The 27,921-nt window shown below is 48.2% G+C and overlaps 15 protein-coding genes across 15 annotated transcripts; 10 read left to right on the plus strand and 5 right to left on the minus strand.

Annotated features, from left to right (window-relative positions):
* Positions 1 to 303: 303 nt before the first annotated feature.
* EDB91DRAFT_1233717 (ubiquitin-conjugating enzyme/RWD-like protein) lies at positions 304 to 1,104 on the plus strand (the record flags this gene model as incomplete). Its single annotated transcript, XM_041321128.1, has 6 exons — positions 304 to 312; positions 369 to 450; positions 510 to 605; positions 656 to 744; positions 795 to 942; positions 995 to 1,104. The coding sequence occupies 6 exons, from the start codon at positions 304 to 306 to the stop codon at positions 1,102 to 1,104; spliced, it is 534 nt and encodes a 177-aa protein (XP_041183610.1).
* EDB91DRAFT_258922 (uncharacterized protein) lies at positions 989 to 1,979 on the minus strand. The gene is made up of 4 exons (XM_041326627.1): positions 1,812 to 1,979; positions 1,655 to 1,760; positions 1,427 to 1,592; positions 989 to 1,362 (listed from the first exon to the last, which is right to left on the minus strand). The coding sequence occupies exons 1-4, from the start codon at positions 1,837 to 1,839 to the stop codon at positions 1,273 to 1,275; spliced, it is 390 nt and encodes a 129-aa protein (XP_041183611.1). The 5' UTR covers positions 1,840 to 1,979; the 3' UTR covers positions 989 to 1,272.
* Positions 1,980 to 2,042: 63 nt separating this feature from the next.
* EDB91DRAFT_1214090 (Nop52-domain-containing protein) lies at positions 2,043 to 3,383 on the plus strand. The gene is made up of 5 exons (XM_041320789.1): positions 2,043 to 2,130; positions 2,179 to 2,295; positions 2,346 to 2,502; positions 2,557 to 2,688; positions 2,742 to 3,383. The coding sequence occupies exons 1-5, from the start codon at positions 2,073 to 2,075 to the stop codon at positions 3,208 to 3,210; spliced, it is 933 nt and encodes a 310-aa protein (XP_041183612.1). The 5' UTR covers positions 2,043 to 2,072; the 3' UTR covers positions 3,211 to 3,383.
* A 410-nt stretch (positions 3,384 to 3,793) lies between these two features.
* Positions 3,794 to 5,536, minus strand: EDB91DRAFT_259295 (uncharacterized protein). The gene is made up of 10 exons (XM_041326628.1): positions 5,455 to 5,536; positions 5,248 to 5,385; positions 5,144 to 5,183; positions 5,032 to 5,072; positions 4,854 to 4,976; positions 4,761 to 4,802; positions 4,668 to 4,710; positions 4,424 to 4,620; positions 4,171 to 4,367; positions 3,794 to 4,108 (listed from the first exon to the last, which is right to left on the minus strand). The coding sequence occupies exons 2-10, from the start codon at positions 5,252 to 5,254 to the stop codon at positions 3,836 to 3,838; spliced, it is 963 nt and encodes a 320-aa protein (XP_041183613.1). The 5' UTR covers positions 5,255 to 5,385; positions 5,455 to 5,536; the 3' UTR covers positions 3,794 to 3,835.
* A 485-nt stretch (positions 5,537 to 6,021) lies between these two features.
* EDB91DRAFT_1233720 (rab-GTPase-TBC domain-containing protein) lies at positions 6,022 to 8,207 on the minus strand (the record flags this gene model as incomplete). Its single annotated transcript, XM_041321129.1, has 7 exons — positions 6,022 to 6,119; positions 6,148 to 6,203; positions 6,262 to 6,487; positions 6,545 to 6,582; positions 6,694 to 7,054; positions 7,116 to 7,331; positions 7,385 to 8,207. The coding sequence occupies 7 exons, from the start codon at positions 8,205 to 8,207 to the stop codon at positions 6,022 to 6,024; spliced, it is 1,818 nt and encodes a 605-aa protein (XP_041183614.1).
* A 114-nt stretch (positions 8,208 to 8,321) lies between these two features.
* EDB91DRAFT_259399 (Spc98 family-domain-containing protein) lies at positions 8,322 to 10,784 on the plus strand. The gene is made up of 3 exons (XM_041326630.1): positions 8,322 to 9,274; positions 9,334 to 10,351; positions 10,407 to 10,784. The coding sequence occupies exons 1-3, from the start codon at positions 8,403 to 8,405 to the stop codon at positions 10,710 to 10,712; spliced, it is 2,196 nt and encodes a 731-aa protein (XP_041183615.1). The 5' UTR covers positions 8,322 to 8,402; the 3' UTR covers positions 10,713 to 10,784.
* A 239-nt stretch (positions 10,785 to 11,023) lies between these two features.
* On the plus strand, positions 11,024 to 12,311 carry EDB91DRAFT_1233721 (inorganic pyrophosphatase; the record flags this gene model as incomplete). The annotated part of the gene is made up of 7 exons (XM_041321130.1): positions 11,024 to 11,087; positions 11,158 to 11,196; positions 11,252 to 11,505; positions 11,567 to 11,841; positions 11,891 to 12,055; positions 12,108 to 12,217; positions 12,274 to 12,311. The coding sequence occupies 7 exons, from the start codon at positions 11,024 to 11,026 to the stop codon at positions 12,309 to 12,311; spliced, it is 945 nt and encodes a 314-aa protein (XP_041183616.1).
* Positions 12,203 to 17,192, minus strand: EDB91DRAFT_259356 (uncharacterized protein). The gene is made up of 15 exons (XM_041326629.1): positions 16,982 to 17,192; positions 16,602 to 16,866; positions 15,351 to 16,549; positions 15,209 to 15,303; positions 14,822 to 15,161; positions 14,618 to 14,771; positions 14,489 to 14,565; positions 14,342 to 14,437; positions 14,172 to 14,288; positions 13,928 to 14,114; positions 13,197 to 13,878; positions 12,931 to 13,142; positions 12,709 to 12,879; positions 12,268 to 12,651; positions 12,203 to 12,217 (listed from the first exon to the last, which is right to left on the minus strand). Exons 1-14 carry the CDS (start codon positions 17,090 to 17,092, stop codon positions 12,566 to 12,568), a joined length of 3,792 nt encoding a protein of 1,263 aa, XP_041183617.1. The 5' UTR covers positions 17,093 to 17,192; the 3' UTR covers positions 12,203 to 12,217; positions 12,268 to 12,565.
* A 401-nt stretch (positions 17,193 to 17,593) lies between these two features.
* EDB91DRAFT_1042094 (uncharacterized protein) lies at positions 17,594 to 18,355 on the plus strand (the record flags this gene model as incomplete). Its single annotated transcript, XM_041312971.1, has 2 exons — positions 17,594 to 17,809; positions 17,864 to 18,355. 2 exons carry the CDS (start codon positions 17,594 to 17,596, stop codon positions 18,353 to 18,355), a joined length of 708 nt encoding a protein of 235 aa, XP_041183618.1.
* A 373-nt stretch (positions 18,356 to 18,728) lies between these two features.
* On the plus strand, positions 18,729 to 20,133 carry EDB91DRAFT_259463 (uncharacterized protein). The gene is made up of 7 exons (XM_041326631.1): positions 18,729 to 19,101; positions 19,161 to 19,274; positions 19,331 to 19,405; positions 19,505 to 19,700; positions 19,751 to 19,857; positions 19,909 to 19,939; positions 19,986 to 20,133. The coding sequence occupies exons 1-7, from the start codon at positions 18,898 to 18,900 to the stop codon at positions 20,009 to 20,011; spliced, it is 753 nt and encodes a 250-aa protein (XP_041183619.1). The 5' UTR covers positions 18,729 to 18,897; the 3' UTR covers positions 20,012 to 20,133.
* Positions 20,134 to 20,208: 75 nt separating this feature from the next.
* On the minus strand, positions 20,209 to 21,049 carry EDB91DRAFT_1332727 (uncharacterized protein). Its single transcript, XM_041325408.1, has 2 exons — positions 20,548 to 21,049; positions 20,209 to 20,417 (listed from the first exon to the last, which is right to left on the minus strand). Exons 1-2 carry the CDS (start codon positions 20,715 to 20,717, stop codon positions 20,255 to 20,257), a joined length of 333 nt encoding a protein of 110 aa, XP_041183620.1. The 5' UTR covers positions 20,718 to 21,049; the 3' UTR covers positions 20,209 to 20,254.
* Positions 21,050 to 22,951: 1,902 nt separating this feature from the next.
* On the plus strand, positions 22,952 to 24,572 carry EDB91DRAFT_1242132 (uncharacterized protein; the record flags this gene model as incomplete). Its single annotated transcript, XM_041322158.1, has 7 exons — positions 22,952 to 23,148; positions 23,693 to 23,821; positions 23,885 to 23,955; positions 24,002 to 24,102; positions 24,150 to 24,221; positions 24,275 to 24,444; positions 24,512 to 24,572. The coding sequence occupies 7 exons, from the start codon at positions 22,952 to 22,954 to the stop codon at positions 24,570 to 24,572; spliced, it is 801 nt and encodes a 266-aa protein (XP_041183621.1).
* Positions 24,573 to 24,954: 382 nt separating this feature from the next.
* Positions 24,955 to 26,751, plus strand: EDB91DRAFT_1043064 (uncharacterized protein; the record flags this gene model as incomplete). Its single annotated transcript, XM_041313038.1, has 3 exons — positions 24,955 to 25,191; positions 25,484 to 25,570; positions 25,621 to 26,751. The coding sequence occupies 3 exons, from the start codon at positions 24,955 to 24,957 to the stop codon at positions 26,749 to 26,751; spliced, it is 1,455 nt and encodes a 484-aa protein (XP_041183622.1).
* Positions 26,752 to 26,940: 189 nt separating this feature from the next.
* On the plus strand, positions 26,941 to 27,096 carry EDB91DRAFT_1027178 (uncharacterized protein; the record flags this gene model as incomplete). Its single annotated transcript, XM_041312654.1, has 1 exon — positions 26,941 to 27,096. A coding segment is annotated over one exon (156 nt), but the record flags the coding sequence as incomplete, so codon positions are not given.
* A 71-nt stretch (positions 27,097 to 27,167) lies between these two features.
* On the plus strand, positions 27,168 to 27,655 carry EDB91DRAFT_1042621 (uncharacterized protein; the record flags this gene model as incomplete). Its single annotated transcript, XM_041313009.1, has 2 exons — positions 27,168 to 27,263; positions 27,314 to 27,655. Coding segments are annotated over 2 exons (438 nt in total), but the record flags the coding sequence as incomplete, so codon positions are not given.
* Between the last annotated feature and the right edge of the window lie 266 nt (positions 27,656 to 27,921).

Below are 27,921 nucleotides of genomic sequence, written 5' to 3' on the forward strand. Positions count from 1 at the left end.
CTTCTATGATAGGTAGTAAATAGTGACCAGTCATTGAGCGACCTGGAAAGTAAACCGTATCGACGTGTGTTTGGAAGCGAATCAGCCCACAAAATAAGCTATTCGGCCGCTGAAAGAACATCAAATCTGCCAACATGAGGCCGAGGAGGCCTCGAGGAGTCAAGCACTAGTCGAAGGCAGCTGCCATTTCGGCACATTCCGCGCTTTCACCCTGTTCCCCCATCCACCTCACCGTATAAGTACGCACCTTTCGCCACAACTACCACCTGTACACTCCCTTTTCACGAATCCCAGACTGTCATCATGATCAAGGTGTGTGGATCTTACCAGCGTTCCATACAGTAAGCCGAAGATTTTGATATGCATAGATATGGAGTATGAAGAAGAATGAAGACGCAGCAACGAAGAGAAGGCCCAAGACAAGTGCTGCACAGATACGAGTGCAGAAGGGTCCGTACCAACTTTCAATCTGTTTTCTGAATTCGTGAATTCAATATACGCAATGTCAGATCTGACCGAACTTGACCTCCCTTCCACCATGAAGACTGACTTCCCGGACCCTAACGACCTCCTGAACTTCACTCTCACCATCACCCCTGATGAAGGTGTGTCTGCGGAATGCTGAACATGCCTATTTTACTCACCAAACCGTCAGGCATGTACAAGGGTGGTGCTTTCAATTTCTCTTTCACCATCAATACCAACTACCCACACGAGCCACCCAAGGTCAAGTGCATGCAAACAGTATGTCCCCTTTACTCTACTCTGGGCTATTTTAACAGTCTTCAATACAGATATACCATCCGAACGTTGACCTCGAGGGAAACGTGTGTTTGAACATCCTCCGAGAAGATTGGAAACCTGTTCTAAATCTGAACTCCGTCATGGTCGGCCTACAATATCTTTTCTTGGAGCCTAATGCGGACGATCCATTGAACAAGGGTTTGCCACATTTACTTGCAGATTTATGAGCTTGTCTGACTGCATTTCACAGAGGCAGCAGAAGAACTACGGAAGAATCGCGAACAATTCCTGCACAATGTTAAGACATCCATGCGCGGTGGTAATATCAAGGGCGTGTCATATCACAAGGTCCTTGTATGATAATTAGATGCGCGTAGATGTTTTCTGTTCACCATGATCGTTGCTTTCCGCTGGCATTATTCTACATTCGAAGATTGTCGAGATATTTGGTCTTTACGGAGATCATTAAATCAAGGTAATGATATGATATATATCTGCCTGGATCGCATCGTTCCATTCCACTTGCACTCAACTGCCTCTGTAAGTGGTGAAGGAATACGGGGTAATCAAAAGCGGGATGTGGTAATGTTCTTCTGGATTTTCGATCTCAAAAGTAATCTGCACAGGAATCAGATGACATGGATCCGGAACAAGCACTGCCTGGCTAGCAAACCAATCTTACCTCTACCCAGGGATAGAAGCATTTTCTGCCTGTCTTTTCAAAATACTCCTTCGGCTTGAAGACAATTTTGTAAGTTCCAGCGTCCACTTGCTTATGCTGCAATCTAGCCTCCTCAGATCCTCGTGGTGGCAGCATATTCATGCATCGCCCGTCGGCATCTGTAACGCTGAAAGAGTATGGTGGTTAGTGGGCAAGTGGTTATTTAAAATTGGATAGTGATCGACGTACCCATGTGCAAACGGGCTGAAGATGTCGACATTTCTCTGTCCTTCATGATAAATCTGAATATTGACCTCCACTCCCTCTGCTGGTCTTCCAAGAGAGGTATCGAGGACTGTAGGGTGTCAGTGAACACCGACTGCCTTCCCTTGACACAAATGCTCACCATGACATGTGATGGGTCCCTTCGACATAATGATGTAGACTGGGAGAGTTTCCTGTTTGCAAGGCCCTTTATATCAGCCTTAATATCCAAGTGAGCTCAAAAACGCCGAGAGGTATTGTGTATGAGAGTATGATCGGTGACCTCTTTAAAGCTTTACCAATAAGGATCGATTGGTCCCCTGTCGCATCATGCTCCTCTTTGGCGCAAGATCACGTGCTCATTCAGGCAATCTGACTGTCAAGATTTTGACAAATTGAATTCATGTCTGCTGCGTCCGCTCCTGCTGCCCCGCCTCTAGGCAAATACCTTGCATCATCAGGTGTGTTTAAGAGAGGCATATTCCCTGTTCTTCGCTGACTTCACGCAGAAAAGAAAACACGGGACAAAGCTGTGAAAAGCCTTGCTGCTTTCTTATCCAATCATGACTCCGAAAATGTATTGCCAGATCTTGAAATGGCTAAGCTATGGAAGGGCATCTTCTATTGTACGCCCCCACATTCATATTCAATCGCCACTTCTGATGTCATACGTCAGGTTTCTGGATGTCAGACAAGCCACTTGTACAGCAGGCGCTGGCAGGGGAGCTAGCGGAGCTCATACTTACAATTACTGACGTACCTTCATCACTTAATTTTCTGCGGGGGTTTTGGATGATGACAGTTAGAGAATGGAATGGGATTGATCGTCTTCGGTGCGTGAGGTGATTTTACGCCATGGTGTTTCAGATACTAATATTGGCTTTCAGGATGGACAAGTATTATATGCTCGTCAGAAAGTTTGTGAATGCGAGCTTCAGACTTCTCGTGCGGACAAAATGGGACAGTGCTGCCGTCCAAGAGTACAACTCAATATTATCTGGCCCAAACGGACCGCTATGGTGAGGTGTCCTCGTAAAAATATCGGAAAGCAGACCTATAGCTATTCTTGCAGTCCCAACGATATACGTGTGCCAACCAGTCTCGCATTCCACTTATCGGAAATATACCTCGAGGAGCTCGATAAAGCATTAACGAGCTCAGAGTCGCCGCCTCCGGCGCCATTGTCCACCCTTCTGTCGCCTTTCATTACCCTGGCCGCACGAACGCCCACAAATACAACTTACAAACACATTCAATCGTCGTTATTCGAGCCTTTGGGCGATGTACTCAAATCGTCGTCGGGTCCTCCAAGCCGCAAGAAAGCGCGCACGTCATCCCCTGATTACTCACAGCTGCTGGTCAACACCTGCACCTCCAGCCCAGGCGGCGATGGAGCGATGGATGCGGGTGCTGTACGTAGCTCGATATTTCAAAAAATATTCGATGTAGCAAGCGAAACAGAAACCCGGGATGCGAATCGCCGGAGAATGTACGCTTTCTACAAGGATGCCGTCGAAGATGATGAGGATAGCGCTGGATGACTTCGTATAGCAATGCTTCTGCTTGCGTCGTCGTTTGTCACGAATGAACTACGTCTATGATGAAGCTACTTTCTGCTCGATAAAAGTAGACTACGCTTATAGTATCGCTACTTGTTCACGCTGGTGCGACCAAATGCTAAGAAATATTCAGTCCGACGACTGCAAGCTTCAAGGAAACGTGGAGGGAACGATCTGAGGTACTCAACCATATTCTGCAAGTGGAACTTGCGACTATTTCGTACTCATCAAGTCGTTGACCAACCACCGTCGAAGGATAGCATTCCTTCAAGTCTTCGGCTGGTAAAGGGGGTTCCTTAGGAGGCTCCTTTCTATCAAGGGTCTTCCGGTGGTAATTAATTGCTCCTAGTTGCGTGTGAGGCCAGAAAGACTGTGTTGCATGGGCAATACAATTGTGCATGGGCGAGACAAGAAAAATAGGGGCTTAAGCTCAAAGCGCCATGTGGTTTGTCTAGGTATTGAACAAAAAATCGCTACTGGACGCAAACTCAACACAAGCTACATAGACACGAACTCCTGTTAACGAGACAAGCCACGCGGTAGCAATTTGCTTTGTAAGATAGATCGAATTGCGTGTGCTGCAACTTCCCGGTGAACAATATCTTCATCATCCTTCAAAGCTCCAGCCATCTCCGGTATCAAAGACTCTTACATCTCCCATCTTCGACTTTCTTACCCCGGTCTGCACCATCATCTGTCCCGAAGTCGTGCCCTCTGGTACAGAAAGTGATGTCCTTGCGTCTGTGCTAAAGTCCTGCGTCATGACAACGCTCGAGAAGAGTCCAGGGGACTGATCGAGATCGAATATTTCCTTCGAGCACACGCGGTACATGAAGGTAACAATCACTAAGATGTTGCAGATGATGAGACTGAGAGCGGCCTAATCTCGATCGAATAGGGGGTTGGGTGCTGCAGAGGTGAGGAGGGTGGGGGTACGCTTACCTTTACGTGCGCCAAGATGAGCGTAGTTTGTGTGCCGGGCATGAAGAGGATTATAGAGTGGGGGATTGTGATGGCGGTTATTAGTAACGATGCACCGAATGCGGAGAGGACCAATATTCTTCTGCTACGTGAGAACCCGACATTTTTCCAAAGCTGCATCGGTGCAGCAATGAGAGAAACATCTGCGATAACATCCGCTGCATAAACCCATGAACTGAGGCCCATAGTACAGAAAATACAAGGGAATACTGACTGATCAGTTGTGAGAGTGCCACCAACTTGCCCATGTGGCAGGAATGGAAAATACACATGTGGATCTTCTGAACAAGCAGCGCGGCCCACATGCACGCGAAGGATACAGCTATGAGATATGTTATTAGTCGGTGAACCTTGCGGCCTGAGTGATTGGTGACTCGGATAATGGAGAAAATAATGCTCATGCGTGCAGTCCTGGACCAGCGAGTTAGGCATGTACCTGAGTGAAATATGGTGCGCACCACAGGACGGAGGTGAGAGCCACTGTGCGGGTCCACGTTGGGACTAATTTAGAGGTGGTCAATTTTGTAAGTAGTACGAAGTAAAGTACTCACAACTCATTGATCCCTGGAGCCAGATCCACGCCAGGCAAACAACTGGGTGATGTGGTTCATTGCTGAGAAAAGCAACGCACAAGGAAATTCTACCGTCTGATATCAGTGCAAATACCGCCCATAAATCTTCCCACCAGAATTGGCGCGTCCAGCCTCTGTAAACGAGCCTGAAGACAGTGCATAGTATAGCAATGCTATGCAATATCAACCCAGTGACTTTTCGAAAGATTATAAACAAAAGAGCGTAGCATACTAGCTATTTTCAACTCACCTGTCAGTCGAGAGGAATAGAAGGATGTCACCATCAGATACCCATTGGAGAGAAAGGAAGGGCGAACTTTAGGTGGTGAAGACCGGCCATATATGTGAATGACAGGACTCACATGTCTCTTCTCCATGGCGTTCCTAGGTAGGGACGACAACCTGCAGGGTTATGCAGTCCAACCGACTGGAAGGTCTCACAAAGCGTATGGAAAATGGGACTCACCGGACATATGTGACGGTCATGTCAGTTGATTGCGAAGTCTTAGATAAGTACTTTCTCCCACATGCTTCACACTCGGCAGAAAACTCTTCAGACAATAGCAGCCTTGAGCAATATTACACATAGTACGCAGAAGGATGACTGAGTAGATATGGATTTTGAGGTGTGTTATTACAGACGCAGATACATTGAATGGGAAAAGATGCTTACCGTATCATGATGCCCGGGAGTGAATTCACTCTGCGGAAAATAACAACTTGAAGCTACCCTGATTCCAGAACTGAGGTACAGTTTGAAGGGTCAAGTGACAAGAGTGCTGTAGTGCCACGCTGTGCCTGAACCTTTGAATTGCCAGGTCGCGGTTAGTAGGGAGCCATGTCACGTCGCAGGGGACGCGTATACGACAGATTACAGGCTTTGTCCACTACTTACTGGTGGAGGTCAGATCTCTTCTAGAGATGTCGGATGCCATCGTGCAAGTGCAGTACATTAATGTGGCGAGTACTTACCCCCGGTAGACATAGTCTATGAACGACCGGCAGAGAAACACACGCACTCCTGGACTCAAAGGCCGATTCAGAGGGGAGTGCTTATCGATTATTTCTTGAGAACCAGCGGGTACGCATGCCAACAGGTTGGGAGCGTTGCACAGCCACATTTATCGCCATCCCAATTGGCTTCCAAGAATCGTCTAGTCAATTTGTAGGCATCGATGCGGAAGCCACGGGTTTCTTCGCGAGCGACATTGTTTGTCACGAATGCATTACATTTTTCGATCTACAAATCTGGCAGTTCCCGCTGCGTCAGACGTCTCCATGTAGACTCCTTCCACCAGTCCTCCATACTATCAATCCGCTCCCAAAGGGTTTCCTCGTCTACGTCCGTAGATGTCATACTTTGCACCATCCAGTAAACGGCCCTCCCGTTTGGCTACTTCTAGCGCAGCCTTATTTTCACCTCTGTAATGGAAACGATGACTTTGAGCGGTGTAGCAATATAAATGAAGGAGTGGCCTACCGGAGGAGGTCTAGAAGCTCTTGTCGGTCGGGGAAGAACAATCGAGGCTCGAGTACTGCGAGAACAGCCAGAGCAGCGCGGAAAAGAAAAGAGTCCCCTTCTAGTAGAAGCACGTCCCATAAGCGTGCGCATGCCTCGAAGGGCAAATGGTCCAAGAATAGTGGGACTAGCCAGGCAGGGAGATAAGCATCAGGTGATATTTGGTGCTGCTTGAAATTAAAGTATACTGGAAAAAAGTGAATTAAGCCGAAGCAGCGAAAAAAGAGGATGTTTGAATCCTTACTTTTTGGCATGCAATCAGCTAAGAGCGTGTCGAATATCCTGAACAGAGCAGCATAAGCAAAAGATATATCTTATTATGCATCCTTCTGCTCTCACCGATAATAAGCTTCAACCTAAAACGCTATGATTCAGTCAGATTCTGATCCAAACCAGTCTGCAGCACTCACGTCATCATTGGCAGCAACACTGCCATATAATGACCTCATGCAATGCCTCTCCAGCAGGTTTCTCATCACTACGAAGCCTTGCTGTGGTTTCATGTTCAGCAAGATCATCCCAGCAATTTTGGCAGTCCCGTGTACGTATCCCAGACCCTCATCTGCACGAGAGACGACCCATGCGCATAGCATATCCCTGAGATCTTCGTAGAGCGGCCCAGTTTTGGGGTGGAATATGTGCAGTGAGGGAAGGGTGGACAATATGTCTTGTTCGATGGCTTCCAGTGTCTCGATAGGAAATGAGCCGGAGGAAAGCGCGCGATTAGCTCGACTGAGACAGTTCCTGTAATTATCTTGAAACACATCAAGGCTACCATATCATATGCGGAGAAGATGTGCGTATGCGATGCCTACCTTTGCTCAGAGCGAGTGCGTTACCAACAGCCTGCTGCCACATCGAAGCACGTAGTTTAGTAGGTATGCCGTTCCACCAAAGTCTGCGGAGATTTGGGTTCTTATGGACTGCTCGCCAACCAGGGAGTATCTCCTTCTCCCATCTGTAGATAGATTGTTCGATCTTGAGCTCGCGGGCTGAACGGCGTTCTTGTAGAGCTTTTCGCCGTTTTTCCTCTGGTATCGAATCAGCATATATGCATCCCTTATTAATGTAACTAGAAAATCACCTGCAGCACGACTTTGTTTCATCATGGCCTCCCAGTCCGCCATATGTTTCTGGTCTTCTTGGCGGCTCTTCGGAGGTAGGAAATGAGGGCGCGTCTTACTCATTACTTTCTGGAAGGTGCTTGGTCCCGCCGAGCATGTCTGTCTATGGCTTATGGTTGAGTTTGTTGGACTTCTAGGTAACGGGGAAGATGGGGATGAAGGTAGAGGTGGAAGATCCTGGCTAGGCGCAGAGAGGTGGGAAGACTCGGAAGACGCATTTGAAACCGGACGGGCCGCTCCATCTTCCTGATGATCCTTTCCATTGATTTCTGCGTCAACGTTCATGACTACCCGACTGGGCGGTGATCTACTGACATCGATGTGAATGGCAGGATATGGAGTATCCCGCAGAGAGGAGGGATCCTCGTCTTGGATATCTGCGTGGCTAGTCGGGTGTTCACTCGTACTCGTGTCTACTGAGAGTGTGATATCAGAGAAGTCCTGCGGAACCCCCTGCTCGTGCTCTTCCGCAGTCAACGGCGGGGGCGAAGGAGAAAACGATCTAGATTCTGAATATGAGTTGGAGCTCCCGTCGAGATAGAAAGTTGATATCGACGTGTCATTGTCACGCGCAGAGCTATAATCCGTCTCTCCGTCATCTTCTCCGTCGTCCTTTGGGATCCAACTTGGGTTCTCGGCGAGATGTTTCCTGATAACTGCGGAGGTGAACTCGAGGTTATAATCATCATCCTCACCATCCGAGAATGCATCGTCTAGGTTGAATTGGGCCTCAAAACCCTTGCCTGCTTGACGTTCTACGACTTCGTGCTCGTTGTCCGCCATGGTGGTAAACGTTTCAAATTATGACCCGCACTAATTTCTAAACACGTGTCTCTGGAATCACATCCAGAAATAGCAGCCACTAACACGTAACTCGAGCATATACTTCAAAGTCTTGCGAGATTTTAGGGTTCAAGTGAGTTTGCTTGCTTTCTGGTCTGATCTCTCCGCCAAACTGACGTCTAGAACTATCTTGACATGATTGCAGAGGTCCTTCTAGTCCTTGCAGGCCACTCCTCATCGCTGTTTCCAACAGATCACAATTTACACCCTGTTTTCAGACCATTGCTGCATCCAGGCGAAGAGCAATGTCTTGAAGCCCTCGGACAGATAGCTTTCAGATACCGCAACATAAAGAAGGCGTGTACAATCCTCTCCCGGTCCAAGTCGCGTTATGTCTGCGCACTCTGCGCGACATTAAACCAGATTCTGAAGGACGAATACGAAAGACTTGTGGTAGATACAGAGGCGAAGATCTTGAAACGCGATCCTGAGCTCGTTGCCCACGGGTCTTTTGTACCACTTTCAGCTGTACGGGCGACTTTTGCAGAATGGGACTCTCCGCTCACAGCGTTAGAGACCTTGATGAATCAGCTGCAAGCTCAGAAGCACTGGCAGCCTGGTCCCCTGATTGACATGTTGCTCGCTCGTTCAAAGACTGGCGTCTATAGGATTGCGGATATCATATCACGTCTTTCTGTCGCCGTCCAACGCGTGTGGCGGAGTCAATTGTCCGCATTCCTGGTACACGGATCCTTGGCTTCCTCTGATCCTCTAGCATCAGAAGATTTTACGCTTTTGGATGGCACTATGCCTTCTTGTATCTCTTCTGAAACGAGAGAATCCATCATTTATGTGGGTCGCGCCATCGCCACCGTCAAAGCCAAAAAGTGGCAGAATCAGCTGCCGCGCGAGCAAGCGCTTGAGTATGCCAATCTGCTGGAGACCGTCTTGCCCGAGGACCGATACAAATTCGACCTCGTGATCTCGCAGATCCGGACAAATGTCAGTGAATGGTTATGGCTCAACGTTCTGACGCGGAAGGATGTCGAAGACGCTGTCATATCGCTGTACGTGATCCTTCCGAGCCCATCATTTCTAATCTGGCAAGCTGACGATCGATCGGTAGGGCCAGTTACTTTCTTCTGCGCAATGGCGAATTCAGCTTAGCACTCATCCGCGAGATTGAGCGCTTGAAGGTATCACGGCTCACGACTCGATCAGGAGCAGCGTCAGTGATTCGAGAACAAGATTTAAATCTAGCGCTCCTCCGAGCGTCTCTTGGAACTACCGCTCAGCATGATCCGTCACTTTTACATCTCCGTTTCGAGCTCCCTTCCGGGCCCCTTAGGCCCCTGCTGCCCTCATTGGCAAATTCCAAAGCACTATCTTCGTCCGTTGCTAGTAATTCAGCCGAAGTCACATCCTTCGACGACCTCCTTTTAGGCACAAATCTCATCCTGTCGTACAATGTCACCTGGCCTCTGGATCTTTTTCTGCACCCCTCAGATCTTCAGATATATGCAGCTCTTTTCAACTACCTTTCTTCTTTACGCAAAACCCACACTCGGATCCACACGTGCTGGACCTCACTCTCCAACGCACAACGTGCGCGACGGCGATGGACGGGTCTTGGCGAAGGTGGCACTGCCGAAGACCTCGAAGTGCGTAGGGAACTGTTACGTTGCGGGTGGGGTGTTGTGAGGGATATGGGATGGTTCCTTGACACGGTCCTCGGTTATGTCATGGTCGATGTCGTAGACGTCGAGTTCAGAAGACTGAAGGATCTCTTGGGTAACCCAAGACACGGACATCCTGAGAGCGTGGGCAAACACCCCAGTTCACAGAACATTGGCGCCCAAGCCAATGCAGACCCCTCAACCTACCTTGATTTCACCACGCTGCGAAATATTCACACGACGTATCTCGAGCGCTTGCTGACGGGGTGTTTGCTGTCTAATCCCGCTCTTACTGCGATTCTTCGGCCAATTTTCGAGGTGTGCGAACGATTTGTTGCACAGGTGGAGAGATGGGGCGGAGATGTCCTGCCTGCGTTACTGTTTGAGGGGAGTTTAGCAGCCGGTGGGGATGATAAGGTGGGTACTATGGTACAGGAGCGGTTTCAAGTTGTGTCAGAGATAAATGAGGTACTATTATCTGTTCTCAGCTTTGGCCATTAATTCTTATCATTTATTCCACCAGAACCTTCATGTGCTGCTTAACTTGTTCTACGAGCAGCTTTCGCTGTCGACCTCTCAGCAACCCTTCACAGCCACTGGCGATGCCTCGAAGTCCATTCTAATGAACGCTAGCGTGGTCAATGCGTCGACATTACAGCGCACGTTCATCCGAGGAAAGAGCGCCAAGGGTTTCGAGGGAGAGGGAGAAGTTCGCCGACACGTTGAGAGGTTGTTACTTCGGCTGGACTTCAACGGAGCGTTATCGAAACCCAAAGGTGGTGCCAGCGAACAGATTGCGAGGGAAAATGTGAGTGCGTATCCTTTGTAGAGATTACATGTAATCTGGAAAGATAAAATTATGCATTGGATTACTTTGAGTGCTAGATCTGGCAGTTTTATTCTTATCTAGTCTTCATCTGTATCCTCGTCCTCCTGCTTCTTGAAGTTGCAGATCGTGTGCTAGCATTTTGGTCTCGTCAGCATTTGTAAATTGTTCTCGCTGTGCGGTGGATCGGGTCCCTACTGGACCCTACTCCCACGTTTGAAAGGTTACGGTGACATCTCTTCAATATTTCATAATTAATAACACAAGTGAAGATATATCTAAACTTTTATAAAGTACAAGTTAAGTGAACGGATATGACCGGAGGATCGATAGCAGCCCGTCGTCTATCCCAACAACTTAGACTTTTCTCTTCTTCACGTTCATCAATGGTCACTTCCCGTGCGTCCCTCGTCGTCCCAGCCTGCAATTTTCACTAAAACGTTTCCAGCATTCAGTACTCGCGTCATCGGCGCACCTAACACCCTCGGTGAGTTAAATCAGACCAAATCACCGCGGCATCTGATCAACTCGCGCACCATCAGATCACCGAGTGTTCATCGAGCAGAGTGGCTCCGTCTTGTCATCTTTCCATGACGTTCCCCTTTTTGCCGACCAGAGCAACGGCATCCTCAACATGATCGTTGAAGTCCCTCGTTGGACCAACGCGAAGATGGAGATCTCCAAGGAGGAACCCTTCAACCCAATCAAGCAGGACATCAAGAAGGGTCGCTTGCGTTTTGTCCGTAACTGCTTCCCCCACCATGGGTACATCTGGAACTACGGTGCTTTCCCTCAGGTGAACTCTTCCTCGTTTCCGCTCTTGTTCGGTTGAGCTGAATATAATTGATGATCGTAAGACCTGGGAGGACCCGGCTGCTCTCCATCCCGAGACCAAAGCCAAGGGTGACAACGACCCATTGGATGTCTGTGAGATCGGTGAACAGGTCGGCTACGTCGGTCAGGTTAAGCAGGTTAAGGTCCTCGGTATCATGGCACTGCTCGATGAAGGCGAAACCGACTGGAAAGTCATCGTTGTTGATGTGCACGACCCCCTTGCATCAAAGCTTAACGACATTGAGGACGTGGAGCGCCACCTTCCAGGCTTGATCAGGGCCACCAATGAGTGGTTCAGGTATGTCCTGCATCTTGCGAACCAACCAAGGAACTACAACTTTTGCTAGGATCTACAAGATTCCTGATGGCAAGGGCGAGAACGCCTTTGCTTTCTCTGGTGAGGCCAAGAACAAGAAGTACGCGACAGAGATCATCCACGAATGTAATGAGGCATGGCGCCGCCTGATTTCTGGCGAAAGCCCTGCTAGGACCCCCACCTACGATATCTCTATGTCCGTCGACTTTCCGTGATTTGTTCTAGTTGCCAAACTAAAAATTCTACAGCCGCACCCTCACCAACCCGAACTCGCCAAGCTCGGTCACTCGTAGCGACCCCTCGTACGTTAACATTCCTGCCGACTCCAGGCAACCTCCTGCACCCATCGATCCTTCCAGTAAGCACTTATTCCTCCATTTCGTCCTGCTATAACTTATAGCTTCTCTGTCCCAGTCTCAAAGTGGTTCTACATTTCGTCTGTCCAGGTTTAGAGGAAGGACAGATAAGTGAATGTAAAATCAGCCCTGTATTTACTCGGAACGACTACATATCCTTACAAGCACTACTTTGATGAGTGGTGGAAAAACTGTGTGAGACACTTCAGCCCTCGCCAAAATAAGGTGGCCGGTGACGAGACTAGCTATGTACACACACTACCAGAATGTTTGATGCTACTATTATCAGTCCAAAGTTTAAAGCTACATGTGATATATGCTAAAATCAGGCGGCGTTCACATCTCAGAGCCTAGTGTCGTGACTTTTCTGCTACACTATCTGGCTGTGTGGGGTATCGGCAGTAACGGTCAGAGATGGATGTTACTGTCCACGTTCCTGCAGCAACGCACAAGTTAGCTGTGTATTCGATCGTGCAACCAAGTAGAAACGGACCTTCAAGCGCAGAGAATATGGAGTATTCGTGCGTCGTGACACCGGACACGGTATGTGTTTCCAGAATTTTTCCTGGCTTGCCGCCTTTCTTGGGAATTGGCTCGGCTCGTTGGTAAGTGAACGTGAACGGTGGCTCTCCGATCAGTGTAAAGACGATTTCTGCTTGGTCACCTGAACGTATGTCAGCACATCAAACTCGACGTGTATTGGAACTGCAATAACCTTCATGAATATCCTGGTATATCCGCTTCCCGCGAGCGACTTGGGCAGATGGGAGAGGATGAACAGTAAATTGCAGGTCTGTAACTGTAGCCTGGCATAGCTTCTGCTGCTGCGAGACGGACGTAATCGTGAATTCCCCTGCTTGTTGTTGCACGAGAGAAAATGGGGACGTCTTTGCTTCTTGGGTGTAAGACTTGCCGTTGATGCGGTACCTATAACGTTGTCCCAGTTAGCAAATCAAAATATGACAAATAACCAAATCGCACCCGATCGACCAAGGTGGCTTGCCTTCGAGCTGGAATTGAGCCACTTCACCGGCACAGAAGTCTACTCTCTTGTCGATGGGAGTGATCGCAGCGGATTCTGCGACGTCAATCCATATAGAGCGACGCAAAGGATGCAGCTCCTTCTGTTCGCAGTGCGATGAGTCCTGGACGGACTCGATTGTGATTTGATGAGGACCAATGGATGTGAAGTGATAGGAAGGAAGATCAAGCCTCCAGGTCTTGTCGTTCACCTCGATCGTTTCCTTGTACACGTGGCTCGCGGCTAGGTTTCTGATGGACAGCGCGAGCTGGAAGGGCGGTGTCCCTTCAAGCTGAATAACACCACCATCATTTGAGAAAGCTTCGCGAGGGGTAAGTGCATCGTTCAAGCAGAAAGGCATTCTGTTGTCATTCTTGAACTTCGCCAACGGCCTTGGCATTACCTCCTGCTCGAAAAGAAGGCGGTCTGAACGAGGGATGACAGTGTTCTTGTGCTTCGCGAGAGGATATGCGCTGTCCCCGATTTGTTTGACTTCATAATACTTGCGCCCAACGATTGACGTGTGCAGCTGGAAACGCGTACGAGGCTGGATGCTACTGAACGTTGGTTGGTCGAGTACTATTGTGCCACCCGATTCGTCGTTGCGTGCAATGTTGTACATAATCTGGAAGGGGGGTCGACCTTGGAAACATTAGCCAGTGCAACAATAAGCTTCGTCTAGAGGACACACCTGTGAGCTCGAGATCGACGTGGGCGTCCTGGCCTCGGCAAATTGGAGGAAGTATGTGTGACCTATTATATGGCTCGAAGGTGGAAGGAGTTGAAGGATCCAGTCTAGCAGAAGGTCGCGGCACCCAGTCGACAGTGTAAATGTTCTCATTTTCGATCACAGATCCAGGGCATTGAGAGTCCATAACCTAGATTGGACATGTTGCGTGAACAAGATACGCCGTGACTATATGATGGACTATTACCTCCATAATTTCGTAGATACCCTTTTGCGTGACACGGATATGATCATTGGGCGACTTTAGCATAACAGTGTGCAGACGATCTGGGTTGCCCATGTGACGGTACTTGATTTTCCATGGCTGGGGTGGGTGGACATGAGTTTTACTCGGTAGAGGTCGGTGATCTGACTTACTCCGTCGCCTGTCAGCCGAAGTGGCAGGTCAGCACCATCATCTTCTAGAATAGTGATCTCCCGTTGGCCTTGCTTGCCATAGAACTTGACGGTTGGCTAAACACGCAGTCAAAACCCGACGCAAATATCATGGTCACAGCCACTGACCTTCACTCTCCTGACATTCACAGATACGCCAGGAACTGATATTGGTCGCTTGCATCCGTAGCTATCCACAACGCTCACTGAATGGACAGATTAGCTTCGCATCGTCGAATAACAACCGATCGAGCCTACCTAACTCGACATCGAATGTTCCGCCCTCCTTGTCGACAACGCTGGGTATAGGTACTAATATCCTTGTGGGTGACGTCTTTATGTCGGCGATTTTCAGTGCATCCGTACTGCGCGGACCCACAACCTGCAGCTCCAAGTTCCAAGGAGGTGTGCCCTGTGGATATGCATCAGCAGTAATCTATCAAACTCAACGAGACTGCCTACCCTCAAATCTACCTCAATGCCCACAGTCGCGCCCTCACAACTGCTGACGGCCGTCTTTCCGCGGCCGCCCACAAAGTCAGCTGCTGCTAGAGGATGCACAATTTGGTCAATGCTCGGGCCATCAAGCGCGACCTTTTTGTAGTAGGCGTCACTGAGTTGCACAAAGGTGTAATAATAGTGACCACTGTGCTCTGGCTGCAGAGTGAGTTCGCCACGAGATGACGTGAACGTCTTGAAAAGATCACGTGGGGGCTCTGCGTCACGCTGCGTGCGGTAGTAAACCTGGAATGGAGGTGTGCCGTGCATGACAAGAGACGCAGAGACCCCTGTGTCGCCGGAACTGAGTAGAAGTTAGAAAGGAAGGCTTGCCAGAACAAGGGCACATACCATTCATGAATCCTCTTCCACTCGATTTCTGCGGTGGGCATCGCTTTCTCGACAACCTTACATGTTTCAGGAGCAAGCACATCGCCATCGCAATACTATTACATGGTTAGGATCGTTATGAAAAAAAATGTGGAGTACCTACCTTGCCTTTGATGCCGGTGATAACATACTCTCCTGGAACGCCTGCCTTCAGCACAACGTCATTCTTGTTTTCCTGGGTCTGCAGTTTCTTGTCCCATGGTTTCATGCGCTTGTCATCCCCACTAGCGGGCTCGAACCTCACGTCGATGTTCCACGGCCCATCTAGGGGGTCTGAGTCGGATACTGTAAGTGCTACTGGAGCCTCTGAGCCAACAAGGAGCGAAGTCGGGTTGCCTGGACCGCATGATTTGAACGACACACTCGGACGGCGCAGAACAGAGAGTGACCGTGTGATCTTTGTGTCATGATGCTCGTCATCGAGGTGCACAGCATTTCCCATGCCATCAATAATATTCTCCAGGGTATATGTGTGCTTGCCGAGAGCATCCAAAGACAAAGACAACGGAACTTTGAGTTTCTGAGGTACACGAGCACGGGCGACCTCTTGTGCGGTATGCGAGTGGCTGCTATCCTCGATGCCTTCAACAAGAAAATATTCTTTCCTCCCACTAACATCCTTTGACCACCGTAGGCTCAGCGGAGGGACACCTCGTATATCGATGGTAAGGTCCACGCCAGATGTTTCACCCGCACAGTGAACATCTCGCACCTCATCATCAGTGTACTGTGCAGTCGGACAGGGTACAACGGTCACTTCGACCGGGTGAACAAGGCGTGCTGCAACGTTTGAACTGTCAAGCACCCGGTCAAGCTTTATGGTCCCTGGTTTGGAGAGACGAAGGTGTACCAAGCTTTGTGTCTTTTGCAGGCGCGTAGCAGAATCGGTTTCTTCATCATCCTCGTCATCGTACTCATCATACGCATCCACTTCCTTGCTTCGCACAACCTGTAGTCCCTCTACTCTAGCTTGTTCAATTGCTTTCAACTCCTTCGTGCCCAACTCGGTGTACTCCACGCGCCCCGAACCAAGTGGAGTAAAAGAATAGCGCACATTTGTCGGGATTGTGTTGTTCACAAGGATCGGAACGAGCACATGTGCAGACGAGACAGGCGGGAGGCAAAAAGTATGGTGGTGTGGATTGAAATGAGCAGTGCTGATGGGAGACATACGGACCGTGTGTTGGCCGAGCAGATGGGGATCTTTGAGGGTTGTGTCGAATGAAAAGAAACCGAACGTTAGCGGAGAAAGGATGTCAGAGAGCCGGAACGGTTCAGGAGTAGATGGAAGGTCTGGTCGATCTTGTGTATTGCCATGAGCTCAGTCGCAGGCATGAGTTTGTGGCAAACTTACTTGAGAAACCGGAGGGCACGCTAGTTGTTTCGGAGGATCCCATTAACCCAAGGTTTAAGCTAATTCCTCCAAAGAGCATGCCATCGAGGAACCAGATGGACATAATTTGGAGTAAGACGATAGCCTTGCTGTACTTTAAACGTGGTATTCGGAGCTGAGAGAGCGTCACGATGTAGAGAAAATCGGCTGTCAGCCATTTTCTGCCGTAGTATGTTGTCGCATCGGACATGAAGATGTTTTGGAGGACGTCGAACACCTTGATGGCCTGTCAAGAAGAAAAAACGCGTCAGACTCGTGATTTTTTTGGTAGCATGCACAAGGCATGTAACATAAAAGGTGACCTCGCGCAGATAAAACTTGTGAAACTGGAAGCCACTCACCTGCAGCAGCAAGCCCAAACTCAAGTAATACAAACGCTGAGAGGGTACATCGAGAAGCCGCTCTGGTATGAGTGGCTGGACGCCTGGAGGCGGCGCTGCTTCGCCAGCCATTCAAAACACTAGCTTCCTATGTTGCAGTTAGATATAAATGAGCTCCAGTAATAGTCCTAGAAAACAACGAAGTCCCGTTGAACCTATGAAGTCTGAAGAAATGTGAGTGCACGTGACCATCATCGATTGCTCGGTCAAAAAAGGCAACTGGATTTTAAAGGGTGAGGTGTCCCGGCTCCGAAACGCCTGTTCTCACCTTCTATGTACATGGTGAGTTGGAGCTGATCTCTCTTGCAGATACTTTGTTTTCGTAGGAAGCGCTCGTACAGCAGACAGACAGACACTTTATTAGGTGGACAGGTTTCCTTAGGTTGCGACCACTCATTACGAGCCCCGACGAAGGCTTTATAATCACACCTCGTCCTCGTGAGTACAGCGACGTGTCATACTAAGCGCCTGAACATACTGAAAGACACCGAGCGTAGTTGTCTGTGCACGCAGCAGGTCTATCAAGCGATCATAAGAAGCGTCCGATCTTTTCTTGCCTACACCACGATGGCCATGAACAAGCACTCACTGCCCCCGCTCCCTTCCATTCAAGGGGAGCTCATGCTCGACGTATATACACACCGGTCGATGCTGAGCAAAGACGTAGACGAGAGTACTGTGCATGGAAATACCGAGCGACTGGCTGAGCTAGGCAGCTCCGTGCTCAGTATGATCGTCGTGTACGTCCTGTACTCAGAGAAACCAATGCTTCCCGCCCATGATCTTAAAGTTCGTAACGCCAAGAAAAACATTATTTCTGTTCATTGCTGAGATGCACCATAGATGCGCCAAGCTGACATCCTAAGCGACAAGAACATCGCAGACTGGCTGTCTCTTTATGGACTAAAGGCCAAAATTCGTTGTACAGACAGAAGCGTACTTGACAGACCCGAAGAAGCTCGTTTTCTCTTTAATTCTTATGTCGGAGCAGTGTACACCCAGAAGGGCTTGCAAGAAGTCATGAACTGGGTTGGACGCCTGGTCAATCCTGCCTCGGAGCCTCCGGCAGTCCCAGGAGATACATCCAACAACCAGCCCGCTGCAACGCCGCCGCCGCCTCCACCACCTCCGACGTATTATTCCCAACCCCCACCTCCACCAAGCACTGCTCCACCTCCAATGCCATCGATGCCGCCGCCGCCGCCCTCTCAGGGTGTGCTTGCGATATTCAATCAAACTTGTATGCAAAGAGGACTCACAGTAGAGTGGAAACCGGAAATGACGGGACCACCACACAATCCGAGGTGGGAAGTGAAGTGTATCGGTGAGCCTTAACTGTGTTACGTGTGCTTGATTTTCTGATCAACTTGGAAGTGAGCGGACAACATCGTGGAACCGGCGCAGGTAGAAATCAGAAGCAGGCAAAGGAGCAAGCAGCCACAGAAGCATATCAGTATATGCAGGCTACAGGCTGGGGCCGTAAGTTAGCTGGGAATCTACCAGGGCGCACAATGTCTGACCTTTCTTCTAGTCCTCTAGCTACAAGAGAATCTTAAAGAGACAACGCGGACTTATATCAACGGAATGTATCAGTATATCATCTGAGTCTTCTGTATTCGTGTAATTATTTACCCACCTTCCGCCACTCTTCAACTGTGCTACTGCGTCTTCAAAGCTTCAAAGCTTCCTTTATGCCACGTTGTTTCCACTCGTTGAGCGATACCAGGGTCAGTAATGCTTAATATAGGAGATAAGCCTTTTTTCGAAGCTCCTATTACGCCCTGCGCCTTTGTGCGGGTGTTCCCATTGATCGATAATTCTACTGATCTTGAGCGTTTGAGCTCGTTGAACATCCTTTGACCCACTGACTTTGCGATATGGTTCCTCCACTCCCTTTGGTGCACGGAGATCTGATGCTTGATGTTTTCACGCATCGTTCTTTAAGCCAAGGTCTCCTCAATGACCAAACGCCACATGGCAATAGCGAGAGACTTGCGCAGCTCGGACAATCGGTATTGAATACCATCGTGACATATATACTCTTCGCGGAGAGACCTATGTTGTCCGGCGAAGACCTCAAGGTAAGCGCGATAAGGTAATACTTGTGTCACTCGTACTTACATTGCAGCGATGCGGCTAGACAAAACTTGCGGACATTCTGAGCGACCAAAATATGACTGCTTGGCTCACCGGATATGATAATGAACTGAAGAGACGCGTGAGAGGAGCGAGGGGCATTCTCGACGATCCCGAGGTAAGGAATATTATCCACGCATATAGAATGCACGCTGTATGGCTACCTTTCTTTAGGAAGCTCGCTTCCTTTTCAATAGTTACGTTGGAGCTGTGTGTGTGCAATACGGATTACAAGCCGCGACTGACTGGGTCAGTAAAGTTGTAAAGCCCGACGACCAACCGCCGGCTTTGGTGGGTGACTCTCAAAGCCGCCCATTCTCACCTGGGTCACCCCCGACACACCTTCAGTTGGGCACGCCGCACGCCGCTCCACCCCCATATTCTTCGGCCTCTCCGCCGCAAGCGTCAACACTGTCTTCAGGAGTTCCCCAGGGCGCACTTGCTCTGTTCAATCAAACTTGTCATCAAAAGGGTTTTAGCGTCGGGTGGGCTGCTTCTTCAAATGGTCCACAACATGATCCGAGATGGGAGGTTAGATGTAAAGGTAGGCATTCTGGGTTCTAGTCCTAGGTGTCCTCTTGCTGATTTCTGTAGTGAATGAAGTCGAGCGGGGTTTCGGTGTCGGCAGAAACCAGAAACAAGCAAAAGAAGTGGCGGCCCGTGCAGGCATACCAGTATATGGCAAAGTGTTGAGTGGAATTGTGAGTTGTTGACTACTGTCATTTCTGTGCTCTCCTCACAGTCAACACAAGTGGAAGAGCCGGAAAGCCCGGAACCGACTGCGTAAGACCTCATCCTTGTATTCATGCATGTATTACTTCCTTCTTAGTTGCATCATCTCCCCCTGTGTCGTAGTCGCGCAATTCACTCATATCAAAACTTCGTTAGGGTCTCGAGGGATCAAAGCTGTGAATTTCGTCTAACACTTACGGGCCCATATATATGGCGCTGGATCTGTTCAACTATTCTTCACATGCAAAACTCACACACGCACAGACGCCACACACACACAAACGAGACGCACACATAATCACTCCTTCGCATACACATTCTTGTATTGTAGGAAAATTAGTACTGCACTATGATCATTCATAAAATTCATTGATGCCCCAAGGTATCTAACTCTGCACGTGTCAACATTGGGCCAGGCTCCGTGATCAGAGCTGCCGACAACTGCTGAGCCGATCTTGAAACACCTCGCAAGGCTGCCGTGAGGTTGAAAGAGTCTAGTAGTGAGGCCTTACGAGACGAGTATGCGCACCTTGCATAATGACGAACAAATACATTCAAGCCTCGGAAGGCATCATGTGGCCGTGGGAGACTCTCCGGACCTTGCCGGACCTTGTTAGATTTGGGCACTTTTGCTGATAGCCCTTCTCATCGACACTTACATCAAGGATCCACCCAGCGCGAACATCTTTTTGACACCAATACTGGCAGCTTTCCGTCTTCTTTTCTCGCTCTCGTCCACCAGCCGAGGCTTTGCTGCCAATGCTGGCGGCTTCGGTGCGTTTTTTTTGCCCTTGGACTCGACTTGATTGGCGCTTATAGAACCCTTCATTAGCAGCCTTGTCTGCAATATAAATTGATCATCACTCCGAGACCTACTCACTTCTCATCACTCCGTCTCGTCCACTGGCCAGGCCTTAAAAAGATTCGAGGCTTTGCTGCCAATGCTGGCGACTCTCAGTGCATTTCACTCCTGAGACCTACTCACTTCTCATCGCTCCATCTCGTCTACCAGCCGGGCCTTAAAAAGATTCGTTTATAGAACCCTTCATCAGCAGCCTTGTCTGCAATATAAATTGATTATCGAATCATGTCAGATCTAATAGTGCAGTACTAATTTTTCTACGGTACGAGAGTGTGTATGCGACGGAGTGATTATGTGTGTGCGTCTCGTTTGTGTGTGTGTGGCGTCTGTGCGTGTGTGAGTTTTGCATGTGAAGAATAGTTGAACAGATCCAGCGCCATACATATATGCTTCATGCTGATCACTCATATAAACTTTCACACCCCATTCCAATCACAGTAGCTTCACTTCTGCTCAGAGCTCACATCCGCTCAATGAATAAGACCTTACTCTCGGAAAATACACTCCGTGTTCGTGAGAGTGCGACCAAACGTGTATGCACAAGCAAACTGAAGTGGAGGTCTCACGGGACGCGACATCCATAAAGAATGTGACTACTGCATATTACAAATGAAGGACTTGATGCAAAGAGCAAGTGGGTGACTATACGTCTTCCAAGCAATCGTCATTCAGGAGTTCAACCGCACTCGGACGCGAAGCGGGATCTAGGGCTAGACAACGACAGCGGATAGAGATCGTACATCGTCCATGAAACCAAGGTCATAGAGGATGTCTTCGAGGCTGTTTGGCGTAAAATCGATGACCCGGAGAAGTGAATCGCATCACCATCAAATGTTAGCCAGAAAGGAGAAACTAGTTATAGTCAAGATTCAGCGTTTTTATTGAAATGTTCATACCGACTGACTGCATGCCCCGACAAATTGTGGAGGGAACGATCCGAGGTACTCGACCATATTCTGTATGTGGAAATCAACAGAATAAGGCTGACCATGGTTGCCGAAAAGGTGAAAATTGGTGATGAGCTTGAAGACCTAGCAGAGGAGTGTGACTGGGAATATTATCAGGACCGCTGGGTGGAACTTACGGGGCATCCAATCGATCAGATGTCGACGGGAGCTGACCATGGGCAACCATGGAGAACCTCGGGCGCGCGGACAATAAGGGTTTGGCAGGAATGATCATCCGGTTTGTCAACAGAGGAGGCTATGTCAAATGAACCTGAGCATAAGGGTCGATTAAAGCCCCACTACGTCTTACCTGAGCCATAGTCAATGAGCCGAACACTGAAAATACGCAAGTCAATATTGTCGACATCCATAACTTAGAGTTCTGACTCTGTCTAAACATGATTTACTAGGTGACAAGGTCGGTGAAAATCAACAGAAATATTGTTTTGCCCCCTCTCATAAACCTTAATCTGTTCCAGCTTCGTCGCATGGAAATTGACATATCTCGACCTGATCTCGAAAGAGCGTGGCCGAGTCCCGACGGTGTGGGGCCTCGCGATGTACGGACCGGAGGTAAAGGCTCACGCGATACCGGATCTTGGATGCGAAGACTCCGCCACAGCCCCAACCCTCTCCACCCCAACCCGTGAACTGCCCTTGCGGCAGGTCATGAGCTCGCATCCCCTGGCCGGCCCTAAGGTGGCGGTTGCAGCGGACCATTTACTCCTGTCGCATATATAGGCTTACACACCGGCGGTTTGGGAATTTTTCAGCTATGCAAGATTTGTTTCAAAATGTCATCGATGAATTTAGCATTTTCACTATACATTTCGACATGATAAAAATAAGAAATTTAGATGAGTGGCAAAATCCTGGGCAAAATTGTACATTTTATGCACCATTTTGACACTGTAAAAGAAAGTCATTTACAGCTAGCGCTGTTCACATTACAGGTTATATTGTAATATAATATTATTATTAATCATTATCTTGATTATAATACAGGCTCGCGGAGGGACTCTGCATACACCATACAATCCAGTACATTATATTATTGTATGATTACATTATAATATGACCTGTGTATTTAATCATAATATTTTAACTTTGGATGCAGCAATCAGGCTGACGTGGTTAAGGTAAAAACTGTACAGCTGGAGCAGTAGTAGTTCCCATGCATCATGGTGGTCAGTGCTCACAGTCCAATTCAATTTGCTCAGTGCATATCTTTGTTATCAGGGCAGCACAACTACCATGGCTCAATTGAGCGAGCAGCAAAAACAGCTTGCCCAATTGCTTGCCGATCTTCATTCTGTTATAGCTGGACTCCCTAGTTCATTGCCAGAAGCAGCCGAAGATGGTCCAATTAGCCATCACTTACGTGATTTCAGCATTGATGAAGATGAAGGTCCATTTTACTCATTCAACCGTGCCTGGGAACGAGTGTTTCAGTGTTCCGAGAATGAACAGCAAAAACTGGTTATGTGTCACGAATCCCTAACACGAATCATTTTTCATTCCTTGGTTTTCCTTCGGCTATGTCCCATACCCGAACCGGTCACGTGACACCACTACCTTTCACATTATCACATCATCAACATGTCACAGCTTCACCCCTTCACATTTCACCAATCACATCTCCAATCGGATCCCCTACACCCCGGGTTAGAACCATATGTCTTCCTATCACTTAATCTCTGTCTATGACATCATCACTTATATATCACGACGTCATACTTCGTCATCCGCAGTATCGTACGATTCTTTCTCATTGGTTGATTACTTACAGACTCAGATATCTCCGACTCAATGTTATGTATATAGGCAGCATAGTTAGCGTAGTTTCTCTTTAGACTTAACCTCTTCGTTCCTACCCAGTGTAGACTCAGACGTTTACCTCTCAATCTATCTGATTCTCTCATCCTTGACGAGTCCTAGTGGTCGTGTGATACCTTTTGCCATTTGGTGAAACATTGATCATAACATTATGTGAAGAAAGCATGGTGTCATCCTTGCACACGATTTTGCTGTACACTTTTCTGCATTACCGAACATTGAGCAGCACAATGGACTCAACTTGATGAACGAGTGCATCAAAGCACTTATCAAACTGCTTCATGACGTGTATGTAATTTCCCATATGCTCTGTGTCGTGAAATGTGATGCTACTTAATGTTACAATGTCAGTGCTCCTACGGGTTCTTCGAAAAAGGCTGCCAGTGGCCTTATCCTCCGCATCAAACGAACATTGGCTAAAGGTAAAGGTTCTGTCATACTCATGTATGTCACTGACATAATTAAAAGATGCCGAGAGTGATTCGGATGATCATGACTACATTCCGCCATGCAAAGACCCTGTTTCTGACAATGGTAGTATGAGTGACAGTGAGGTGGTTCCAGCAGAGGTACAATGGCAACTTGGATTGATATGTCGACACTGACTCTTATGCAGGGGGCTTGTCAGCAGCCCAATATGTTGAAGGGCAAGAGTGGTAAGCCTAAGAAGAAGAAGCAGAAGACTCGGGTGACTTCACTCTTATGAATTTCTTGTCTCGCTGTGCTAACTCAGTCGTCAAGGCTCCTGCAGGAAGTGAGAAGTCTGAAAGTGAGATTGATGTAGAAGAGGTCGAGGTACATGCTGGATGGAATCCTTTGAAAGGACAATGGGCAATGCTACAGTTTGCTCCATCAGTTGCTACCAATAAAAAAGGAGACCCTGTGTGGAAATGGAAGTGTAACTGGTGCAAGTAAGTGGTCAATTACCTCACTGCAAGCACATTGCTATGCTGGTACAAACTCATATATCCTATCCAGCACATTTTGGATGTCGCCTCGCACACCACAATGCAGACTCCAAACCATCGGTGGTGTGTAGAGTCTCATACTAGTGCCACAGACCAAATACATACAACTATATTTCAAATCCCGCACCTTAATTCAAACACCGCAACTTTGGACTCTACACACCTAGCTGACTGGCACAACTTGTTGTGGCATCAAGTTTGCCGCTATTTGCTACCACTGAAAAATCCATCCAAACGTCTGACGAGCCGTCAGGTACACTGGGCAGCTTAGCGATATAACCACAAGTGTGACCCAAACCAGGTAATATTATATTCATATTATATAATACACATTTTGCCGTCAAGGAGATGAACACAGGAGAATGGGAGCAGAACTGTATGAAACCTTGTGTAAAACATGAGGCGAGATGTTGAAAATGAATGCAGCACCACTCTGTTGTGCTCTGCCCCAGAATGAGCCTTGAAGTTCGACTGACGAATGTCCTGCAGTGCCTGCAGCAAAATGGCCTGTCGGCAGCAGGATTCGTCAGTGGAGTTTTGGACAGCAGGCATACTGTTCATGCCAACAGCCAAGAGTCATTGACAATGAACGCGGCTCGTATTTGTGCACAGCTATACAATGACAAGAACTCACAACCATTGGTTTTTGCCTGGGCAGCAGGAACATTATGTGGAGAGCTGTGCAAGGAGGTCACTGAACTATCCCTCAAGAAACACTGGCCTCCATTTCAAGGCTGCCTCCGCAACTGTGGAGCAGTTGGAAACAACATTTATGAGTCAGCTCGCTGTGAAGATGCAAAGTGTTGCTCTGAACCTTTGGAACCTTGTTTTAGTCCTACTCAACAGCAGGGAAAACCGTCGTTGAAAGATGCCGTGCCCTACCAGTGGCCACAACCCAACACCTGAAGAAAATTTTGCATAGAATGAGATGGACTTGGGTGAATTGGGTGGAGATGAGGCAAACCTTCAATGAGATGAGGAGGATGAAGACAACAACGGGGCATTTGACAAGTGGCCGAAAAAGCGGCAGCGTCATGCGGCTGAAAGGAATGTTGCATTGCAAACCATTGTGAGTGGTCGTCAAGTCTTTGGCACCACCTATCCACTAACAGTAACCAGAAAGCTGTGGTGATGATCAGCATATGGCTGCAAAGCACAAATGAACAATGCAACTGCTTACAAGGCTGGATGGGCTTTTTTATGAAGTCGACCTGCATTCCAGAGAAGGTCATTGAAGTCATGGCGCATGCTGGGCTGTCCGTCAGCCTCTCAACCATATATAACATGGTGACATCTATTTCCAAGGAGATTAGCTGCAACATCAAAAAGGAAGTCCACACACTCCGTGCTGCATTTGCATATGACAATTTTGATATCACCTTCAATGTTGCCCAGCCAACACTCGAAACACGCTCATCCTTCATCAGCATGACATCTGCCACTGTAATTCCGTTGTATGGCATTGATGAGAGTAATGGGGAGGTATTGCGATGCTCAGCAAAGTTGTGGGCCTCCGATCCAAGGAACCCATTGCCGTCATCATTCCCGGTGATGAACGAGATTAGAAGCTTTTTATTGCTGCACAAAAAGGACACCTACAATTGGCAAACCAATCCAACACAGCCAAGCCCACGAGAGGAGGCCTTTGCATGGCATGTTCACGCCATTCTTGTCCAATATGGTCGAAGCTTCAAGCACTTTGTTGACAAACTCGGCGAACCTGAAACCGTTCAGAAGATACCTGTACACAAAACCAATCAGATTCCCTGCCGCTCAATGAATATCAAGCAGTCTACCACAGATGGAAATGTCGAAGTCTTGGTCAACTTATTTCGACAGGGTGGCATCGGGGACAAAAGCGAGAATGACTTTGATGCAGAACATGACGTTGACATGTCAGAACATGTGATTCTGGTTCACGGAGACCTTCTAACAAAGGAACAAGTAGATAGTGTGCAGAGCAGCCGAAAAATTGAACACACACCAAAAAATCGTCTCCAGTATGTAATTTTCCTCCCAGGACTTTTCCACTACAAGATGGCATGTGCAGACACATTGTGGCACACATACATTCAGCCAAAGGAGGGGTGTGAAGATGAGAATAGCCTGTATCAGCACATTGGCATCCTTCGACCTGATGAAACAGGAAAGATGGTCAGTAAACCAGGATTTCGGCGGGTCCATGATGTTGTTCATCATGACTTCTGGGCATCAATGCTCAACTGCTGGCGTCTTGAAGCAGAGAGCTGAAATCCCGAATGGTCGACACTGGAAGCATTTGCCACATCAAAGCCTGTCTGGGAAGACATCACGGTCATGTCTCACATCATCATGAAAAAGTTTGTTGCATCAACCCAAGATCTGGATGTGGCGCAGGGAAAGCCACCGTTACAGCGAGACAAGCACTTCGAGAACCAAACACTGTGAAACTGGGACGAACTCTTGTACATTGATCTTTGTCAAGCCATGAACACTGGGGACATTGGCCAAGTCGAAGCATCTTTTCTCCCTTGGATACATATATTCAAAGCAACTGGAAAGCATAAGTATGTGTCGCAGATCTCAAGATTCCTGACGAACCTTCAGTTCAATTATCCGGAAGTTTTGAGGTGAGGGCTGTGGTTCATCCGACTGAAAATCCAGTTTATCAATTTTGAGACAGCGATATAGTGCGGACAAACTTACTATGCAACCCAACTGGCAAGCCTCTTGCATTTCGGGCAGTTGACTGGGTCGTCAAGCGTAATAATCTGTACACAAAGGTGAGCAGACAACAATTGATGTCATGAAATCATAGTGTAAATTTGAACAGGTCATATTTCGTGGTGGTGGTCCAAACGGCACGCTCGATCACATCATTAAAGAATCACCTCTCATTGAAGTATATCGAAGCTGTCATGTAACAATGGAAAATGCCTTCCATCTTCAGCACCACACTATCCGCCATGCCCCACCTGATATGACCAAGACAATTCAGAAATTGACAGCACGAATCAAACAAAAGAACTCGCATACCAAGAAAGAGGGCCGAAGTGCTCTGCATTCAATCCCCGATCAAATTGCTGCAGGAATGGTGCTAATACAAGAGCAAAAGATAGTTAGTGAAGAGGACACTGGAGTGTTTGAACTGGAGGCGGATGATTTTATCGACTGACCTTACAGTATCACTAGGTCCTGCCACTGGCTCGTTCTTTTTGCGAGAGGACCTTGGCTTTGGGATGTACTTCGGACATAGTTTATTTGAAGCTATTGGTGTGTCAGTTGAGGCTGGTAAGTACTAGTAGTGTTAACAGCACGCACCTATGTGAAGGCTACTCCCACACGCCTGGCACTTTCATACTGCTCACTGCTTGCTGGTGGTGCTGCCATCAGCTGTGTTATTCATAGGCAGGGCAGCAGCACCTGGTATTGATATGGTGG

This window comes from Suillus paluster (assembly GCF_016628075.1).
Source record: "Suillus paluster strain FC165 chromosome Unknown EDB91scaffold_2, whole genome shotgun sequence".
NCBI classification, from domain to species: Eukaryota; Fungi; Basidiomycota; class Agaricomycetes; order Boletales; family Suillaceae; genus Suillus; species Suillus paluster.

Excerpts from the sequence above, each read along its gene's own strand:
- EDB91DRAFT_1214090 (XM_041320789.1), top strand. The coding sequence starts at position 2,073 with ATGTCTGCTGCGTCCGCTCCTGCTGCCCCGCCTCTAGGCAAATACCTT. Across the intron at positions 2,296-2,345 it reads ATGGAAGGGCATCTTCTATT|GTTTCTGGATGTCAGACAAG; the intron begins GTACGCCCCCAC and ends GTCATACGTCAG. Across the intron at positions 2,689-2,741 it reads GGCCCAAACGGACCGCTATG|TCCCAACGATATACGTGTGC; the intron begins GTGAGGTGTCCT and ends CTATTCTTGCAG.
- EDB91DRAFT_259399 (XM_041326630.1), top strand. The coding sequence starts at position 8,403 with ATGATTGCAGAGGTCCTTCTAGTCCTTGCAGGCCACTCCTCATCGCTG. Across the intron at positions 9,275-9,333 it reads GAAGACGCTGTCATATCGCT|GGCCAGTTACTTTCTTCTGC; the intron begins GTACGTGATCCT and ends ATCGATCGGTAG. Across the intron at positions 10,352-10,406 it reads TTGTGTCAGAGATAAATGAG|AACCTTCATGTGCTGCTTAA; the intron begins GTACTATTATCT and ends TTATTCCACCAG.
- EDB91DRAFT_259295 (XM_041326628.1), bottom strand. Across the intron at positions 4,621-4,667 it reads GCTCTCACCTCCGTCCTGTG|GACTGCACGCATGAGCATTA; the intron begins GTGCGCACCATA and ends TCGCTGGTCCAG. Across the intron at positions 4,109-4,170 it reads TCATCTTGGCGCACGTAAAG|GCCGCTCTCAGTCTCATCAT; the intron begins GTAAGCGTACCC and ends GATCGAGATTAG.
- EDB91DRAFT_1332727 (XM_041325408.1), bottom strand. The coding sequence starts at position 20,717 with ATGAAGGGTTCTATAAGCGCCAATCAAGTCGAGTCCAAGGGCAAAAAA. Across the intron at positions 20,418-20,547 it reads GCGCTGGGTGGATCCTTGAT|GTGCGCATACTCGTCTCGTA; the intron begins GTAAGTGTCGAT and ends TCATTATGCAAG.
- EDB91DRAFT_258922 (XM_041326627.1), bottom strand. The coding sequence starts at position 1,839 with ATGTCGAAGGGACCCATCACATGTCATG. Across the intron at positions 1,593-1,654 it reads TTCAGCCCGTTTGCACATGG|CGTTACAGATGCCGACGGGC; the intron begins GTACGTCGATCA and ends ATACTCTTTCAG. Across the intron at positions 1,363-1,426 it reads GCTTCTATCCCTGGGTAGAG|ATTACTTTTGAGATCGAAAA; the intron begins GTAAGATTGGTT and ends ATTCCTGTGCAG.
- EDB91DRAFT_259356 (XM_041326629.1), bottom strand. The coding sequence starts at position 17,092 with ATGGCTGGCGAAGCAGCGCCGCCTCCAGGCGTCCAGCCACTCATACCA. Across the intron at positions 16,550-16,601 it reads CGTGCCCTCCGGTTTCTCAA|ATCGACCAGACCTTCCATCT; the intron begins GTAAGTTTGCCA and ends GCAATACACAAG. Across the intron at positions 12,880-12,930 it reads ATACCAGGATATTCATGAAG|GTGACCAAGCAGAAATCGTC; the intron begins GTTATTGCAGTT and ends ACATACGTTCAG.
- EDB91DRAFT_259463 (XM_041326631.1), top strand. The coding sequence starts at position 18,898 with ATGGTTCCTCCACTCCCTTTGGTGCACGGAGATCTGATGCTTGATGTT. Across the intron at positions 19,275-19,330 it reads GCATTCTCGACGATCCCGAG|GAAGCTCGCTTCCTTTTCAA; the intron begins GTAAGGAATATT and ends ACCTTTCTTTAG. Across the intron at positions 19,701-19,750 it reads ATGGGAGGTTAGATGTAAAG|TGAATGAAGTCGAGCGGGGT; the intron begins GTAGGCATTCTG and ends TGATTTCTGTAG.